Source organism: Mustela nivalis (assembly GCF_964662115.1).
Source record: "Mustela nivalis genome assembly, chromosome: 6".
Lineage (NCBI taxonomy): Eukaryota > Metazoa > Chordata > Mammalia > Carnivora > Mustelidae > Mustela > Mustela nivalis.
The window spans coordinates 110,058,867-110,079,834 of record NC_139025.1 but is presented as its reverse complement, the minus strand read 5'-3'; the positions used below and the strand labels follow the sequence as shown (position 1 = coordinate 110,079,834).

General features: G+C 35.5%; 1 protein-coding gene across 4 annotated transcripts in view; it reads right to left on the bottom strand.

Annotated features, from left to right (window-relative positions):
• Positions 1–20,968, bottom strand: part of NEDD4 (NEDD4 E3 ubiquitin protein ligase) — a 125,376-nt gene that overhangs the window by 36,734 nt on the left and 67,674 nt on the right. For all 4 annotated transcript variants that reach the window (XM_082733829.1, XM_082733830.1, XM_082733831.1 and 1 more), the window contains 2 exons: positions 2,528–2,578; positions 993–1,054 (listed from right to left, as the gene is read on the bottom strand). In XM_082733829.1, coding sequence (XP_082589955.1) covers positions 993–1,054; positions 2,528–2,578 — 113 coding nt within the window. The remainder of the gene's footprint in view (positions 1–992; positions 1,055–2,527; positions 2,579–20,968) is intronic.

Sequence of the window (20,968 nt, the reverse complement as noted above, 5' to 3'; positions counted from 1 at the left end):
GGCTCGATCCCAGGGCCTTGGGATCATGACCTGAGCTGAAGGCAGAGGCTTTAACCCCCTGAGCCACCCAGGCGCCCCAATTACATGTCTTTAAATGAAAAAATTTACTAAGGTCCCATAGTGTGTCTTTCAATTGTATTTTCTAGTTTAAAAAAAAGGGCAAATATTGTACAGATGAACAGATATACTTTGTTAATCTGACTGTGACTTTTTTGACAGTAAATCCATACGTTACTTCGCTAGATTTTACTTGACTATGTGGTACAGATGATCAAAAGGAGTTTTATTCACAGTTTAAAACTTAAAAATTTTAAACCAAATAATTCAGTTTAGGAAAATGGAATTATGAACATGGTATTTAGGTTTTAAATTCTAAGTCTTTGCTCATGTTATTTTCTCTAAATGTTTCAGTTTTCCAAAATATTTTTTACTTATATGCAAGATGTAGTTAGGTTTTTCTGAAATTGGTTTTGTGTATGTCAAGTTGGATATTGCTCTTGGTGGAACTAATGTTTGTGATTTTTAAAAGGACAGTATGATAAAATTATACACACTTAAAGATAACAAATAAGACAACATAAACAAATAAATAAAACAACAATAAAATGATAAACAATGATAAAAAATGACAAAATTACATATACTTTAAAATAACAAATAAAACAATATAAACAAATAAGTAAATAAAACAAATAAATCAAACAAATAAATAAAAACAAATACAACAGTAACAAAATTCCACCTTTTAGTCTGATAAATATTAGGGGACAAGTCTTTCCTAAGAAGTATGAAAAATACTTCCCTGTATTTTCAGAATTATTTTGTGCTGTGCATATATTACTTTTTAATCAGAAATAACAGTAAAGCTTTTAAAAAATCATATTTAGAAGTAGCTTATTTACAAAGGTTTAAACTTTGAATTTCCAAAGAGGCTACTATAAGATATAATGAGATTTAAAAAATTAATATGTTATTATTTTATACTTACTGACCTTCTCGGGTGAAGAACAAAATCCTTAAATGTATACGGTCTCTCCATTCTTGGATTTTCTGTCTGGAACAAAACAGTGGGTTTTCAAGAGATATCTATCAACACTAAAAACATGTACTGAAGTTAGATGTGAGAAAAATGTGGCTTTAGCTCATAAAATGGTTATAACGGGTAGCTTGATGGGCTTCCACCTTCCTGCACCCTGGGACTTGCAGCAGCATCACACCTCAGTACCACACAAGCTGAGAAGGAGCACTGAGGAGCCAATGGAGGTAAGAAGGGGAAACAAGGGAGAGTGGTTAGCCATGTTGGTGCCCCAAAGGAATACGGAATCTGTACAGTGTCAGCAAGTGGGCGTGGTTAGAGCATACAGCCCATTCCAGGAAAACAAAAAAGTCAATGGCTTGGAAAGTGAGACTGGATTAAATACATTATCAAAAGCTTATGATCTCTGAAGACTAGGGAGAGCCAATAAATATCTTAAAAGACTGACACAGTAAAGAAGCATTACTGTTTCTTATCATGTTCAACAGCTCCCCTAACATAATAATAATAATAATAATAAAACAAAAAGTTCAACAACCCTTTGCTTTTAATGGTCTTTACTTCTCGCTTACATTTTGCATTAACTACCCATTCGGTCTTGGAATTCTTTTCCTTAAGTTCATGACATTGTTTGTTTGTTTTCTCCTGTTTCTCCATGTCTGTATTCTCCTCCAATTGACCCACACTGACCGAGGCTCAAGGTCCGGCCTTTGAAGCTCTCATCTCACTTACATGGACAGCCCATCATTCTCAGTGAGTCTGCCATTACCTTGACGTGGTAACTCTCAATCCTTCCAGCCTCTTCCTCTACAATTGATTTTTTATATTTCTGTCGTCCGCCCACTTTAGGCTTCCATTTTCCCTATTTTCTGTTGAAATTCATTACGGCCCAAAACAAACTGATCTCTTTTCAAAACAAAATGGATTTTCTTCCTACCTTTTCTACTTGAGACACCTCATTGACTCCCCAAATTCAACCTGTATTATCATTACTTTCTGTTTATTTTTTTTCCTCAACCTCCATGTCAGAAACCTGGCCCAACAGTGCTTTGTTATGAAATGTTTCCTGAATCTTATCTTTCTTCATTGGTGTTATATGCTTGGTCCACATTCAGTTTCATGCACATATTGCTGGAAATGTCCTAGGTTCTTTCTGTGAGTCTAAGCTGTCCCCAATCTACTTATTCAACAGAATATTTCCAAACTGATTTTCCTCAGACATGCTTTCCTAACATCAACCAACCTCAGCAACTCTCTATTTCTTACTCTGGTTCAGGTAAGGGAATCTTGGAAATAAAATTAAAATGGAAAATTGAGATGAGTTTTCAGAAAGTAATATGCTCAAGAAATAATAACAGTATATATTTTACAAATAAAATATTCACATTTACTATATATATTTTTTCACATTTACTATATATTATGCACCTGTATTTATTAGAAAAAAAAAGAATAAACAAAAATATTAAAATCATGGATATCTATACCAACCGGTAATGGATAAAGAGGAACATCGACTTGACCCAGGAAATCATCTCTTGTCTACAAGAAAAAGAAGAAAAAATAAGATTAGTAGTATGCTCAATGTATTTAGAAAAAAATTGATGAGGGATGCCTGTGTGGCTCAGTCAGTTAAGCATCTGCCTTCAGCTCAGGTCATGATACCAGAGTCCTGAAATTGAGCCCCACATAGGGCTCTCTGCTCAGCAAGGAGTGGAGCCACTTTCTCCCTCAGCCTATCGCCCCTCTGCTTGTGCTGCTCTCTCTCTCTCTCTCTCTCTGACAAATAAATAAATAAAATCTTTAAATAAAAAAGAAAAGAAAAAAATTGATGAGCTACTGTCATCATTCACAAAAAATGTAGAAGTCTTTTATTGTTTAACCCTATGTGATATCAAAGGAAAATAAAAGGGAATATGGTACAATTTGTGATAATGGCAGGATAGAGTATTTTAGACTGATCCTTTTGCAGATAATAATTATATACTCTGAAAAAATATAAAAACTGTTTGAAAGCATTACAGAGTTACAAGCAAGTGGAAACTGAGGGGAGTTGATCTTTGAAAGAAGAAACTGTATTGTGTAGGATTCATATTTCTATGGCTTTTTACCTGATAGTAGTTCAGAGTACTTGACAGTTCATATGGTGGTATGATTATTACTCAAGCAGAAATATGACATCTTATTCATTTGGGGAGTATGAAGACCTAGTTTGAGGTTAACACCCTAACTAGAAAGTGAGGGGGACAATCTCTGAAAGACAGAAGCCAAAGAAGTCCCTCCAAATCTATACATAAACTCCACTCAAATTCTTAGCTGATTCCTGAACTTTATATATGAAAGCCAGCAGCTGGAGCACTGAGCATAGATTTCAGTTGCTGTTCACCTAAGGTCTTGAGATAGCATTTGGATTTCAGCTAAGTTAACAAATTGCTAGAACAAAAGACAACTCTTTCAGGGAAAGATGGTAAAATTGACTGTCTCAATCATTTCCCAAACACACTGTCCAGTATATAATAAAAAGTTACTAAATATGTGAAGAAACAGAAAAATGCGATCCAGTATCATAAGAAAAAGGCATTAATAGAAAATGGCCACAATATAAGCTGGATCTTGGAATTAGCAGACAGAAAATAAAGTCATGGGACGCCTGGGTGGCTCAGTCGGTTAAGCCACTGCCTTCAGCTCAGGCCATGATCCCAGGGTCCTAGGACTGAGTCCCGCATTGGGCTCCTTGCTCCGCAGGGAGCCTGCTTCTCTCTCCACCTCTGCCTGCCACTCTGCCTGCTTGTGTGGTGCTCTCTCTCTCTGACAAATAAATTCTTAAAAGAAAAGAAAGTCATAATGAATGAGTGGAGGGGGAATTTCAGTAGTGAAATGGAAACTATAAAATTGAATCAAATGTACACTTTGAAATATATATAGGATTGAAAAATATAATATCTGAATTAAAGATCACTGGATGGGCTTAACATATGACTAGAGAAAAGTTCCACGAACTTTAAGGTACACCAAGAGAATTTATACAATGTGAAAAATAAAGAAGACTTCTGGAAAAATCTCATGCAGTCTGATATGTGTGTAACTGGAGTGCCAGAAAGAGAAGGGAGGGAGGAAGAGAGAGACTAGGAGAAAAAAAATATTGGAAGAAAAAAGTAGTCTGCTTCCCCAAACATTAACATCTTACATAACCATAGCACAATGATTAAAATCAGGAATAATATTTTTTTAGAGGAAATAGTAACACTTTCATATATTTAACATTTTATTCTTAAGGTTTTAGTTAAAAATAAAAACCTATGTACATAACAGTGTCTGTCACCCATAACATTTATCAAAGTATTTAAAGTAACTTATGAAAAACCTTGTCCCTCCAATCCAAGTTCCCAGAGGGAAGCAGGGTTAACTGTTCAATAAACTTTTCAGATGTTTTCCTACATGTATCTGTCTACATGTCTTTTTAAAATTAATGTGTAATAAACATACATTACATTACTTTCAGTTATACAACATAGTGAATCAATATTTGCATATATTGCAAATAAGCACTACATAAGTTTACTTAACATCTATTACCATACATATTTTTTTCTCTTATGACGGAACTTACAAGATTTGCTCTCTTAGCAGCTTTAAAATACACAATACAGTATTTTTTTATAGTTGCCATGGTGTACATTACACTCTCATGACTAATTTATTTTATAACTGTAAGTTTATACCTTTTGACTCCCTTTACCCATTTCACTCACCTCCACCCCCTTCCTCTGGAAACTACCAATTTGATCTCTGTATCCAAGAGTTTGCTTGTTTTTTGTTTTTTAGATTCCACAAATAAATGAAATCATATGGTATTTGTCTGACTTATTTCACTTAGCATAATACCCTCAGGGTTCATCCATGTTGTTGTAAATGGTAAAATTTCATTTTTTGTTGAATAATATTTCATATATATATATATATATATATAACCATATATACAATTAAAACCATCTTCTTTATCTGTTCATCCACTGATGGACTCTTATGTTGTTTCCACTGTTTAGCTATTGTAAATAATGTTGCAGTGCAATGGAGGTACAGATATACTTTCAAGTTAGTGTTGTCAATTTCTTTGGAAAAGTACCCAGCAGTGGAATTCCTGGATCATACGGTAATTTTGTTTTTAATTTTTTGAAGAACTGCCATACGGCTTTCCATATTGGCTGTACCAATATACATTCCCATTAACAAAGCAAAAGGGGGCGCCTGGGTGGCTCAGTGGGTTAGGCCGCTGCCTTCGGCTCAGGTCATGATCTCAGGGTCCTGGGATCGAGTCCTGCATCGGGATCTCTGCTCAGCGGGGAGCCTGCTTCCTCCTCTCTCTCTCTGCCTGCCTCTCTGCCCACTTGTGATCTCTCTTTGTCAAATAAATAAATAAAATCTTAAAAAAACAAACAAACAAACAACAAAAAAAAACAAAGCAAAAGGGTTCCTTTTCCTACACACCCTCACCAGCACTTGTTATTTCTTGTCTTTTTGATATTAGCCCTTCTGACAGGTGTGTGGTGATATATGATGTGGTCTTCATCTGCACTTCCTTGATGATGAATAGTGTTGAACATCTCTCCATGGGTCTGTTGGCCATATGTATGTTTTGTCTGGGAAAATGTCCGTTCAGATCCTCTGCTCTTTTTTTGAATTAGATTGTTCATTTACTATTGAATTGTATGAAAAACCAGGAATGGTATTAGCTATTCTACAGACCTTATTCAAATCTCACTGATTATCCCAATAATTTTACTCCAGAATCCAATTCAGGATTGCACACTGCACTAAGTTATCATGTCTCCTTAATGCCCTTTAATCTGGAAAGTACCCTCAGTCTCTTTTTGTCTTTCATGTTTTTGACTTTTATGAAGAATAATGTCCAGTTATAGAATGTCCATCAATTTGGGTTCATGTAATATTTCTTCATGGTTGAATTTAGGTTATGCATTTTTTTTGCAAGAATACCATAAAAGTAATATTGGGACTTTTCTCAGTGCATCATGTCAATAGTCAATAAACACTGGAATCTTATACATTATGAACAGCTAGGGACCACTAAATATTTAAGGACAGTCTGTAACATGAAAAACAGAGACTTAAATGCCTTCACCCAAATAAAACAAACAGAAAGAAGTGAGTCAGAGGACTCAGAATCATGTCAGACTACAGGAGAAATCCTTTAGAAAAACTATAATTAACATTATCAGAGGTAAAAGATGAAGCATCTGTCAAACAGAATAGGAAGTTATGAAAAAAGCAGCACTTAGAGAACAAAAAAAGAGCTGTCGGGAATTAAAGATATAACCGAAATCAAAAGTTTGATACAGAGTTAGAAAATAGAGTTTAAAAAAATTCTCACAAAGTAGAACTAAAAGACAAAAGAAAAGACTTCTTGCCAAAATAAGGGAATTACAGGACAAATTTAACTCCACATCTAAATAATAGGCATTCCAGAGAGAAAAAAGAAAAGGGAAGAAATTATCTTCGAAGAAGCATTTTTTAAAAACTTCCCTTAAATTCAAACGAATGAATTTTGAGAGTGAAAGGTCCCACTGAGTGTTAGGCAAAATCCATGAAAAAACATGCACAGTAAGGCATATCACAGTGACATTTCAGGGTATCAGATATAAAGAAATTCTAAGCTTTTAGAGCTAGAGAGACACAAAACGGATTATACACAAAACTGAAAACAAGAGAATAATGTCTTTTAAATAATGGGAGAAAAATACTTCCTACATTGAATTTGATACCCAGCCAAAATATCTTCTTTAATAATGAAGATAAAATAAAGAGATTTTCAGATGCTGGTGTTCTTAGTAAGGTAACAGAGGACACATTCCACCAAAATAAGGGAATACATCATAGTAAGGGAAGATGCAGGAGATTCAAGACAGGAGATGAGAAAAGAGGATTTCCCAAATGATGGGGAAGGAACTTTCAGAATAACAATAGTGTAAGATCTATAGAAAAAATAGTGCATACTGGAGCTGGAGGATGGATGGCTATAAGAAGGATGCTTCCAGAACAGGAATACCAGATCTGTCTAATAGGATTTTGTTAGAATGAAATAAGATAATATACACAGAATGCTTTGCATAATACCCAGCTTGCAATAAGCATTCAATAAATGTTAGTTGTTGTACTTGGAATGCTGGATTCTATAATGAGGCCCCTGTTCCTCTTCTGATAAAACAGTCTGTAGACATTTCAAACAGGTTCATACAATGAAAGGAGCATGCCTGGAGACTGAAGCCTAGTAAATTAGCTTAGTTTAGGGCTGTATTTCTATTTTAGAACTTGAGATGATAATTTTTGAAATGGACAAGTTAGCTTTTAGTTATACCTTCAAGGCTGTTCTATGGTATGGTTCTTTTTTTCCTGTTTTTATTGCAACTAGATGTCACACTCTGTAAATCCGAGCTTTAAGAAGCTATAAATAGGTGAGAAAGTAAAATACAACAAAATATAGTAAAATCCTAACCAGGATGACTGAGGAATAAGTTTTTTTGGTTAACTGAAAGATCTAATTAACTTAGTTTAGTATTTACCAGATAAAAAAATAAACCACTTTATTTTTCTTTTTGGTTTTTGTCTTACTGAATAGCCTTGCCCTTAGTAAACTGAACAGAGAAAATATCTACCTGATTGATAATTAATGATCTTTCAGGGCTTCAAAAACATGGTTGTGGTCAATCATCACTGGAGTCCACACAGATATTGAACAGGATTTCTCAACCTGGGCACTACTGACAATACGAGCCAAATAATTTTTTTGTTGTGGGGCCTGACCTAGCAACACTCTTGGACTCTACCCACTAGATGTCAGCACCCCCCTCCACCAGCTGTGACAACCAAACATGACTCCTGCCATTGTCAAATGTCCTGTGGATGGCTGTCCCAGGTTGAGAGCCATTGCTAAAGATATCGAACAGAATGTCTCCAACAGTGAGTAAAAGACCCTCCCTCTTCAAATAACACCTTTATTGAGATTCTTATAATATACAATTTACCCACTTAAAGTATACAATCAATTTTAGAACACTTTTGTCATTCCACAAAGAAAATACATACGTATTAGCTATCACTCCCTATCCGCCCCGCCCCTGCCTTAGCCCTAAGAAACCATCAGTCTACTTTCTGTCTCAATGGATTTGCCTATACTGGACACTTCATATAAAAGGAGTCACATAATCTATGATCCTTTATGACTGGCATCTTTCCCTTACAATGTTTTCAAGGTTCATTCACATTGTAGCAAGTATCACTACTTCATTCCCTTTTGAATTTGAATATTATATTTCATGGATATATCATATTATTTGTCTATTAATCAGCTGGTTGACATTTGGGTTGTTCCCATTTTTTGGCTATTATAAAAAATGCTGCTATGAACATTCAAGTACAAGTTTTTGTGCTGACATGTTTTCATTTCTCTTGGGTATATACTTTGGGAATAAAATCATTGGATCATGTGGTAACTCCGTTTAATCTTTTTAGGAACTGCCATACTTTCCGAAGTAACTATACCATTTTCTATTTCCACCACCACTGTATGAGGGCCCTGATTTCTCCATATCTTTAACAACACTTACTATTACCTAATGTTTTGATACAGCTTTCTTAGTCAGTATGAAGTAGTAACTCATTGATTCTTTCTGCATTTCCCTGACAGGCAATGATGTTGGACAGCTTTCCATGTACTTATTGTGCTCCTTATTTCTCAAAATCTCTTAACTTAGAAATCTTCCCTTCTGATTCAGTGTGCATTGTAGAAGCAGCGCCTGTCCCTGTGGAACAGAAAGAAACCATCTCGTTCCATATATTGCTCCATGTTCCTTGTTTGCTGACTGCATTTTGTGAACAAAAGCATAGAACAAAAATCCCATTTAATGAAAATTTCCTTGTCTCAAGTAATTTTGGTATGGAATTTTAAAAACTTCTTGCAAGGCATCTTCCTTCTTCAAAATAAGTGATCTGAAATGAGTTTCTTAACTTCTACTTAAATCAAAAGGTCCCAAAGAACTATATTTCTAATATTAGAATGAATAAATTTTCCAAACTAAAAGTCAATATACATGGTCTGAAGAGATGGAGAATATGAAACTGGGAATTATCCTGGAAAGTCTGGGACATATGGTTGCTATAAATATAGGACAATTAGGGGTTCTTTTTCCATTTACAAAGAAAAAGTAATAGTTTTGAATTCATTCCTATGAAAGCAAGTCAGTCTGTGATGTTCATTAATGTTTCTCTAGCCAACCAATTGTTCCAAATTCTGAATATCAAGCATTTCCTTGCAAGAGTTATTACCTATATTTGAACTGTATGTGGCTTACTTTATAAAGTAAATCTGCATTTAGTAAAATATAAGTAATTTTAAAACACCTGAAATCTGGGGTGCCTGGGTGACTCAGTGGGTTAAAGCCTCTGCCTTCGGCTCAGGTCATGATCTCAGGGTACTGGGATGGAGCCTCACATCGGGCTCTCTGCTCAGCAGGGAGCCTGCTTCCTCCTTTCTCTCTGCCTGCCTCTCTGCCTACTTGAGATCTGTGTCTGTCAAATAAATAAATAAAATCTTAAAAAAAAAAAAAACCCTGAAATCTGAGTAAGAATTTAGAACAGCAGGTGATTTTAAGCAGGACCATCTGTACTAGGCACAGCTCTGTCAGTAAATAATACTTTTTCTTACATTTCAAAGATACAAATTTCAGTTTCTTAAAACAATTTTTAGAATATAAAAAAAGAAAAATCCAAATTGCTCTTTTTGCAAAACTTCAATTACAACTATAGATGCCTCTAAGTTTAGAAGGACAGACTATTATTAACTTTGATAAGGCTGCATAGCAGTTGAATTTCTGCTTTAAGAGAACCCAATGTTACAAAAAATCAGAAATTTAAAAACAAAGTGTCACAGCTTTGAAGAATACTGAATACTTGCCTTTAAACAGTTTCCATTAAATTGAAGTTAGAAATAATTTCCCAGGGCAAATCTATGTATGAAGCAAAATAATAAAGGAAGACTCACTTCCTTACAATCAAAGCTAAACAACATAGCCAAAGTTTCTTTTGCTGTAATAGCCAACTTTTACTTTCAATTATATTTTTTAATCAGTGAAAATAAATTTTATACATGAATAAAAATAATTTTATACATGAATAACTTTATATAAATATATCATAGTTTCAGTTTGCAGACTTAGCTATCAGCACTTTTTTTTTTTAAATCAAGCTGATCTTCTAAAGTAATTTTAAGACAAAGGTAAAGCATGCAGAGGATACAAAATTAAAAGGAAAAGGGTTCCCAGCCTCCAACTATCTAATTCTACCCTCCGTCTTTCCAAGAGTCAGTAGTTGCTATTTTTGTGTGTTTGGTATGTTTGGGTCTGAAACTATTCAGAGTTTTCTTTGACATACTGTTATGCATCTTACTTTATTTTCTCTTCAACAGTATCTTTAGGGCTTTGTCCGATATCAGATCGTGTAGAGACACTTTACCTGTGGCTATATAGTATGCCACTGTATAGAATACCAAAATTTATTTCACTAGTTCCCTATTGAAAGATATTCAATGGTTTCTAATCTTTTTTCTGTTATAAACAATGCCTCAATGAATAAACTTCTATTTTTTATATTGCATATATACCTGAGAAAATTTTCATTCTGTGTAATAATAAAGATGACAGTAGATTAATCTGAACTAATCTGAAGTGGAAACAGATCTCAGTGACTGACTGGCTATTATAGAAGGGAACGGTATCCAGAGTGAGCCAAAACCGCATATAAATTTTCAAAGATCAAAAATTCAAGATTAAAAGTGTGCATTTGAATCAACAGTGCCAACAACTTGCTCAGTGCCAATAACTCCTGTCTTCATACAGCTATATTCAAATTGTCTATGTGCGAATGTCATGACTCTTCTGTGTAGATCACTGAAACTCTAAAAAAATGAATTGAAGTGAGTAGAAAAAAAGAAACAATAAATTCATAGCTATAAAAATGTTTAAATTGGGGATGTCTGGGTAGCTCAGTTGGATAAGCATCTGACTCTTGGTGCCTGCTCAGGCCTTGATCTCAGGGTTGTGAGTTCAAGCCTCGCATTGGGCTCTACACTGGGTGTGGAGCCTACTTGAAAGAAAGAAAGGAAGAAAGGAAGGAAAAGGGAGAGAGAGAGGGAGGAATTAAAATGTTCAAACTCTTGTTAATCATATTTAAATTAAGTCAAGAGATCAAGAGATATTCCACAGATCATAAAAGATGAGAGTAAAAAGCTCTGAAGCTGAAACAATAACCTAAAACCTCTTTCTATAAGGTAAATTTAAACTTTTATTCTATTATTTACATTAAGACGATAAATATTTTCTTGAACACATGAAAAACTGACATCTTGACAAAGCTCATGTGAATATGAGGAAAGTAAGTAAAACTTTTTTTTTAAAGATTTTTTATTTATCTATTTGACAGACAGAGATCCCAAGTAGGCAGAGAGGCAGGCAGAGAGGAGTAAGCAGATTCCCTGCTGAGCAGGGAGCTAGATGCAGGCTCGATCCCAGGACCCTGAGATCATGACCTGAGCTGAAGGCAGAGGCTTAACGCACTGAGCCACCCAGGACGCTCCAAGTAAGGAAAACTTTTAAGAACGAACCCATTTATAGAATTTTTTTAAAAATGAGGGACCATATATTTTCTGCTTCCAAAATTCTGTTAAAAAAGAACTATTATTGGGCACCTGGGTGGCTCAGTGGGTTAAAGCCTCTGCCTTCAGCTCAGGTCATGATCTCAGGGTCCTGGGATCGAGTCCCGCATCGGGCTCTCTGCTCAGCAGGGAGCCTGCTTCCTCCTCTCTCTGCCTTCCTCTCTGCCTACTTCTGATCTGTCTCTGTCAAAGAAATAAATAAAATCTTTAAAAAAAAAAAAGAACTATTATTATTATTTTTTTTTAACTTTTATTTTTAATGAACATCCTTTCCCCCACAATCCATACTACATAGATTCGTATATCTTTGATGTTATAAATTTTAAAAAGATCATAAAAATGACTCTAACTTGAGCTTTCCTATTTCCTAGCATGTGCAGATCTTGTCAACTGGAGCTGCATGGGTATAGCCTCTGCCTTCTTCCTTCCACACTGACTCACGCTGACCTGCTTATTTTAAATGTTTTTCTGGAAGCTCAAGATTTATTGATTCCATCTTTTTAGTATGTTGAGGGGGAAATGGTGTTAGCTAAACAAACAGTATAATCTGATCTAGGCTATAAAATCACAGTGCTATGGAAACTGGATGTCTTTGCTTAAAGCAAACATTCAACGTCCCATGCTTGTAATCTGCTCAGCCAGCCGGCCAGCCAGCCTGTCTGCTAGATTTAACTCTAAGACACACACAGTTCTTGTTCTTTGACAATAGCCTCATACTGCTTGAAAATTTGGCTACACGTGTTCTACAGCCTTTAGCAACTCTCATATTTTTAAAGGGATTTTTACCTAATAGGCGGGGGTAGGAAGTTAGGAGAGGCCACTGTCCAGATCAGTTTCGGTTTGAACCATTCTCTGAATTTCAGTTTCCGTGGAGGTCTCCACATGATAACACATCACAAACGACAATTTACCTGGATACCTTCCTCTATCTTCACATGCTGTAAAGTTTAGCTTATAATTTACTGTGAGGATTTTCAAATACAAAACCATTTTTTAAAAAATACGCTAAAGAAGGACTTTAAAGCAGACAAGAACAGGAATCAGACTGTGTTATCAAACCTGAACAGGATTTTATAATTATTTTCATAATTGAGCTTTAATATATCCAACATACTTTTTAAGATTTTTTTTATTTTTTTAAAGATTTTATTTATTTATTTGACAGAGAGACATAGTGAGAAAAGGAACATAAGCAGGGGGAATGGGAGAGGAAGAAGCAGGCTCCCAGTTGAGCAGGGAGCCCCGTGTGGGGCTTGATCCCAGGACCCTGCAATCATGACCTGAGCTGAAGGCAGAGGCTTAACCAACTGAGCCACCCAGCGCCCCCTTTTTTTTTTTTAAGATTTTATTTATTTATTTCCAATTGCTTTTATAAGCAATTTATATTGCTTGCCTCTAAACCAAAGGACTATAGAAGATAAGAAGAAAGTTTTGCATTTATTACAACTTTCTGTCCCCTTTACAAAAGGCAAAAGGCTCATCAATGTTCTCCATTGTTTCAAATTTATATTTCCAAGCAAAGGAAAATCACAAGAGGACTAAACGTATAAAGTTATAGTTTAACCAGGAAATACCTACTACTAGATAACTGATAAAAGGGACAAGGCTCTTCCTTCTAGAAAAAAAAATATGGATTTTTGATTGAAAATAAACAGACACACAGATTCATCTTTCTGAGCTCCAATAAATTATGTTACTACTTCTTTCTTTCTAGGACTGTCTGCCCAGCTATTAGGGAATTTAAAAAGGGTAAACTTTGGGGACGCCTGGGTGACTCAGTGGGTTAAAGCCTATGTCTTCAGCTCAGGTCATGCTCCCAGGGTCCTGGGATTGAGCCCCACATGGGGCTTTCTGCTCCACGGGGAGTCTGCTTCCTCCTCTCTCTCTGCCTGCCTCTCTGCCTACTTGTGATCTCTGTCTGACAAATAAATAAATAAAATCTTTTTTTTTTTAAAAGGGTAAACTTTTGAAGAGACTGAAGCTAATAATCTCAGATAGAATTCTATAGTCTAAATGAGAAACAAGTAGATGACTTCTACTGTTGAGAAAGATCTAGTGACTTTAATTCTAAATCTAAATCTCAGATATTAATTTAAAAACAAGTGGGAGGAGATGAATTAAAACCATCACCATCACTGGCTCAAGGGAAGCCAGGGTGCCTGGGGAAGTAGTCTAGAGGCTTCTGCTTCCAGCCTTAATCTAGAGTTTCCAAGGATTTGAGTTGAGTTAGTCCACTCAAGTGGTTTTCACAGTTCTTACAAGTCCTCAAGTGTTACTCATGCTACGTCATCCAGTAGTCACATGGAGAGAACCACATCTCTGTTCAGTTTAATTTCTAAAGAAAACCAGGAAGAATAAACAATGATAACAGCTAAAGAAGAATAAGCAGGGCATCTAAATTTATTTATTGCTATCCTGCCTACTTCCAAATGGATTTGGCAGTTTGGAGATAACACACAAGGTAAATTAAGACACTTCAAGATAACAGACAGAATTCCTCTAAAAGAAGCAAAAGGAGTCAGTTTCTTGCATTTCTTTTAGCTTACACTGCAAAAATAAAAATCTATTTCCTAATTATAACAATGTTCTTTTCAAAACTTTCGAAGACTTGCTATTGAATAAATATCATTTCCCCAGTGTGTTCTGAAGAATCATAGATCTGCTGGATACTAAAAGAGGTCAAAGGTGGTCACAGACCTGGGAAACATTTGGTTAAACAAAACTCAAAAGTTCATTTCCTGTAGGACTTTAGAACTTCACTAGTGTGCATTGTGACAGCCTAAGAAATACAGCGTGTGGTACTATACAAACTTATTTCCCAATGGGATGGGTTTATATGAGCTTATCTTGCAGACTGGGGAGGAACACATTTTAAAAATACTGGTCCAGAGGAAGAACTATAAATTCCTTAGCATGGAATGCTAGGTCTTTCCCAGCATTTCCAATCTACCTTGCAGCCTCGTCTATTAATCGAAGACCCCCGATAGAGTGCTATGCTTTTGCTGAACAAATCCTCTATTTCTCCCTCTCAAACTCACTTATGCTTCCTGGAAGGTTTTTCTCTCTCTGCCTGTGTGAATTCTCCGTATGAGGCCCAGCTCAATGCCATTCTAATGAAGCTTTTCCTGATGAGATTAAATTGCTAATTTCCTCCTCTATACTTCTACTTTACTTGGATCTTTTAACATCTGTATTAACAGTTCTCTTCTACTCCAAAAAAAAAAAAATATTAAATTACTTTAAAAAATTTACATGGCCTGACTTACTAGAATATATCATCTTCATGTCACTTATTCCCTCCTTTATAAAAACTAGCTATTGAGACCACAGGATGTACTCTATGATATGGAGAGAACTTACTTAATAGTTCTAGCATTATGAAACCAAATCAGCAATGTGACAGGAAATGCTACAACACCCAGAGAAGATGGTTTCAGATTTTCCTTTTCAGACAATAGATAAAGTCCCACTTGCCCATTTCAAGAGGGTTGAACTTTGCTGGAGCAAAAATCCAAAGGGTTAAATGGCCTGCTTGACTCCCTACAGTTTGATTGCCTTCTTCAATCTGGAACTGAATTTCGTTTTCTGCCACCAGTGTGATAACTTGGTAACGTTTGGGCTCCAGATCAGAATGCTGCCCGTATTTTTCACTGCTTTGACTATGGCTATGTTCCCGGATCATTTACTGGATTTCCAGCCTCAGAAAAAGGTTTTCAGCCAGTTTTCTTTGAGTTGTAAGGGGCTGTTTCCCTTAGGAAATGGTAGTATGACCTCTTCCCTACACAGTCTCTAGCCTTCCCCATCTGCTCCTGACCTTTTCTGCCTTTTAGGGACCATGAGCCATTCCCTCGCCCACCCTTGGCCTATGGAATCCACCACTTGCAATCTGCACACAATTGATAAATCTTGACAGATAAAACATTTTGCACGAATCTGTAATTCAAGTTCCATTAGATTATAACCCTAATTTCCTATTAATACTATGACCAAGTTAAAAAAATACATCCATGAGGTGGAATCCACACTTGGATTCAGATGAAACTACCCCATTTAATAGTTTAAATATAACCTATAGATGTTTAAGAATGCTTAAAGGGAAGATTAAAAATAATCCCTAAGCTTTGCCTCATTGTGCGAGGCTTGCCAGGGTCTGGCTCATAGCAGGAAGTCGTTATTTTGCTCATTGGTCAATTGCTCCAGATTTTAGGTTAGTCACCTTTAGAGGTAACTGAATCTGAAATCTACATATGTTTCTTCACTGTATTAAACAGCAGCTAGCATTAGTAGGTCTGGAGAACACCTGTGACAATTCAGGATTTATCAAAGTTTTCTGACTACTTGAATGATGCGAACCTCTTGCAAACTCTCAAGGCAAGCAGCCTTGAGGCTACAGTCATTTCAACTCTCTGATCCTTAATTTAAAACCATTTTACATATTCTCCTGTCTTCCTCACATAGACTGGCCCATCAAAAGTTGGGATGATGTCTTCTTTTGTATTTCACAATAAAAAAATTCTTTAAAATATCAGCTTGCTAGAGTTTCAGTAGTATTTTTCTTAATCGACAAATAATACTAATAAGCAGAAGCAAGGTACAGTGACTGGCAAATACTTTCAAAAGATTTATTATTAGTAAAATGAATATATTAAGAGAGGACCTGAAGAAACTGGCCCAAGAATATCTCTAAACAACAAAGAAAATAGTTTATTATCAAATGATTCCCAATGTTTCTTGTCCTCCTCCTCCCCCTTGTTCTATTTTTTTTTTTTTTAAGATTTTATTTACTTGACAGAGAGACACAGCAAGGGAGGGAACAAAAGCAGGGAGAGTGGGAGAGGGAGAAGCAGGCTTCCTGCCGAGCAGGGAGCCCGATGCAGGGCTCCATCCCAGGACCCTGGGATCATGACCTGAGCCAAAAGCAGACCCTTACCAACTGAGCCACCGAGGTGCCCCTCCCTCCTTGTTCTTCTTCATTTTTTGTAAACTTTGGTAGAAGACTACTTATGTACTGGCAGAAAGAAATGATTTCTCTAACATCTTCTACCTTTTGAAACATAATCTCTTTTACGTTTTTAGAAAATATTTCAGAAGTAGAAACTCATTATTCTTACGATTTGATTACCTGATCATTTGATCAAGTGTAAATTTAGCTGATCCATAAAGTTTTTAAAGTTACACCCCCACGAGGGTTAAAAACTCATACAATTTCTATTGAAGAATATAATGTATCAATGAAAACAGAGGACCAAGGGAAAGGATGTGGGTCACTGTTGTTTAAGAAAATAAAAACTCAATGGATTCCTTTAAAACCTAAATTTCCTCACTTAAATAGCAGGTACCAGTGGAGAAAAATAAGGTCACTGAGATGTGGTTCCATTCCTTCTGCCATCACAGCTACCAAGAAGTGTAGCTTTAGGTAATAACTTTAAGAATGCTTAAAGTTACTTTAAATACTGCTCACCATACTGTATTTGGAATCATGACTACATTTTTTTTAAAAATCAGTTTGGTTTATCATATCTAAGGAAAGGTTGTGTTAAACTTTGTAAATATGCCTTTGGGAAATAAGTCACGTTAAGAAAAGGAGGAGCCCAGTGGGACACAGTGGTACCCCAAAGTGGCAATACCTGTATATACAAAGCTAGCAATAGCAGTGTTCAGCTGGACTGGATTTGTTCAAGAGTGCATGGTAGCCATCTCTTTGGAACCCCAGAAATAGTGAAGAGTACTTTACAGTTGCCAGGGATCTTTTGTGGACAGACGAGAAGGCCTAATCAGTGAAACTTGGGTTATAACCATTATTTTGTCTCCATTAGTGCTTGTAGCCTGGTGAATCTTGGGAAAACTTACGTTACCTGTATTGAGTATGCAGATCTGATGGGCTTCTATCAGTATAATATATTTCGGCAGTTTCACCACCTGTCTTATAAATTTTTTAAATGCTAATTCAGGATAATATCCAAAATAATTTTAGCAGGTTAAAAAAAAATCCCAAGAGCCAAATACATACTTTCTTTCAGTAAAGGGAAGGATAACTATAAGAAGGATATTTTTTAAACCCCACCAGATGCATAAAATTATTTATATGAACTATATAAAATTGCATTTTTATGAATATCCCCAAAACAGAAACTATATAAATATGAAATTATAATAGCTGAGTAACTTTGCTTTTAGTCTATTGATAACTACCAACCAATCATTTGAATATAAAAATATATGGGCGCACTGGGATATCTTTTGTAAATGTAATCTTTTGTTAATGACATTAAAAAAATAAAGAGATAATAGAAGATCATTTGATTCCTAAAGATCAAAATAAAATAAAAACCAAGTTATAATGTGATTTTTATAAAGATATGTTTCAAGTATTATAAAACATGAAAATTAACTTAAATCAAAATTGTGCTATTAATGCAAACTGTGATATCTTAAAACGACTACTAACAGACTCTCTGAATAGGCCTATATCTATAAAAGAAATTGAATTGATAATTAATAATGCTCCAAAATAGAAAGCACCAGGTCCAGATGTGCTCACTGGTGAATTCTACCAAATACTTAGGGAAGAAATTATACCAATACTCTATAAACTCTTTCAGAAGACAAAAGCAGAGGGGATACTTCCTAATTCATTCCATGGAGCTAGAATTACCCTAAAACCAAAACTAGACAAAGACATTACAAGAAAGGAAAACAACAGACCATTATCTCTCATGAACATTGATACAAAAATCTTCAACAAAACGTTAGCAAATTGAATCCAACAATGTATGAAAAGAATAATATAACCATAACCAAGTAGGATTTAGACCAGGTAGAAAATTATTTCAATGTTTGAAAATCAGTTATCATGATACATCACATCAATAGGCAGAAGAAAAAAAAAATCACAAGATTATATCAATAGGTGCAGAAAAGCCATTTTACAAGACCCAATAGCAATCTACGATAAAAGTGCTCAATAAACTACGAATAGAGGGGAGCTTCCTCAGTTGGATAAGGAATAGCTACAAAAAACCTGCATCTGACATTATACAATGTGGTGAAAAACTAGAAGCTTTCTCATTAAGATCAGGAACAAGGCAAGGATGCCCCCTCTTACCATTCCTTTCAGCACTGTAGTGAAAGTCCGGGTTGATATAATAAGAAAAGGAAATAAAAAATATATAGATTGAGAAAGAAGAAATCACACTGTCTTTGCAAATGATATTATTGTCTTACAGGAAATCCAAAAAACTTGACCAAAAAACTTCTGCAGCTAATGAGCAATTTTCACAAAGTCACAAGGTCACAATACTAATATAGAAAAGTCGATTCCTTTCCCATATACTAGCAATTAACAAGTAGAACTTGAAATTAAAGCCACAGTATCATTTACTTTAGCATCCCCCAAACAGAAATAGTTAAATATAAACCTAACAAAATATAAGATCTATAAGAAAAACTATAAGACTGATGCATGAATTTGAAGAAAAACTAAAAAGATCAAGAGACAGTCCATGTTCACAGATAGGAAGACTCAATATTTTCAAGATGTTGGTTCTTTCCAACTTGATTTATGGTTTAATGCAATCCTAATCAAAATCCTAGCAAGTTATTTTGTGAATTTCAAAAAAATTGATTCTAAAATTTACTGGAGAGGCAAAAGAACAGTCAATAAAATAGTGAAGAACAAGAACAAAATTTAAGGAATGACAACACCTCTCTAGTTAACTGATAATCCAGACAGCATGGTAACGGTGAAAGAACAGACAGAGTTCAATGAAACAGGATAGAGAGCCCAGAAATAGACCCACATAGTCAACTGATCTTTTTTGTTAATTTATTTAAATTCAATTTAATTAGCATATAGTGTATTATTAGTTTCACAGGTAGAATTCAGTGATTCATCAGGCGAATATAACACCCTGTGCTCATTACATCAAGTGCCTTCCTTAATACCCATCACCTAGCTATCCCATCCCCCAAAAGTCAACTGACCTTAAAGAAAGAAACAAAGACAATACAATGGAGAAAAGAAAGTCTCTTCAGCAAACGATGCTGGGATGATGGGCTACTCACATTAAAAAAAAAAAAAAAAGGCAAGGGGGGGGGCACCTAGGTGGCTCAGTGTGTTAAACCTCTGCGTTTGGCTCAGGTCATGATCTCGGGATCCTGGAATAGAGCCCCACATCGGGCTCTCTGCTCAGCAGGGAGCTTGCTTCCCCCTCTCTTTCTGCCTGCTGCTCTGCCTACTTGTGATCTCTCTCTCTCTCTGTCCAATAAATAAATAAAATCTTAAAAAAAAAAATACCAAAGAGATGTTCCATGAAAGAAATTATTGATAAGTTGGATTTCATTAAAATTAAAACTGACACTTTGTTAAAGACACTGTCAAGAGAATGAAAACACAAGTTACAGACTGGGAGAAAATATTTGAAAAAGACATATCTGGCGAAGGACTACTATCCAAAATATATAAAGAAAGCTTATAAACTGACAATAAGAAAACACACCTGACTTAAAAACGGGCCAAAGACCTCAACAGACACCTCACCAAAGAAGATGGACATGGCATATAAGCATATGAAAAGATGTTACACATCATATGCTTTGAAATGCAAATTTCAAAAATAATGAGATACCATTACACACATATTTAGAATGGCCAAAACGTAGAACACTGGCAATACCAAACACTGGTAAAGATGTGGAACAACAGGAACTCTTATACCCTGACTATGGAACTGCAAAATAGTACAGCCACTTCAGAATGTTAGCTTGCAGTTTCTTTAAAAACTAAACTTGAATCATATGACTCAGCAATTACAGCACTTGGTATCTACCCAAAAGAGCTGAGAACTTAACTCTACATAAAAACCTGCACACAGACATTCACAGCAGCTTTGCTCACAACTGCTAAAACTTGGAAGCAACCACGATGTCCTTCCATTGGTGAGTGTGTAAATAAACTAAGGTTCATTCAGACAATGAACGGTTATTCGGTACGAAAAGAAAAAGAAAAAAAAAAGCTATCAAGTCATGAAAAGACATGGAAGGAACTTAAATGAGTATTACTAAGTGGAAGAAACCAATCTGAAAAGACTACCTACAGTATGATTTCAATTATGTGACATTTTGGAAATGGCAAAACGATAAAGGCAGAAGAAAGATCACTGGTTGCCAGGGAAGATGAAGAGGCAAAGTAGTGAAACTACTCTGTATTG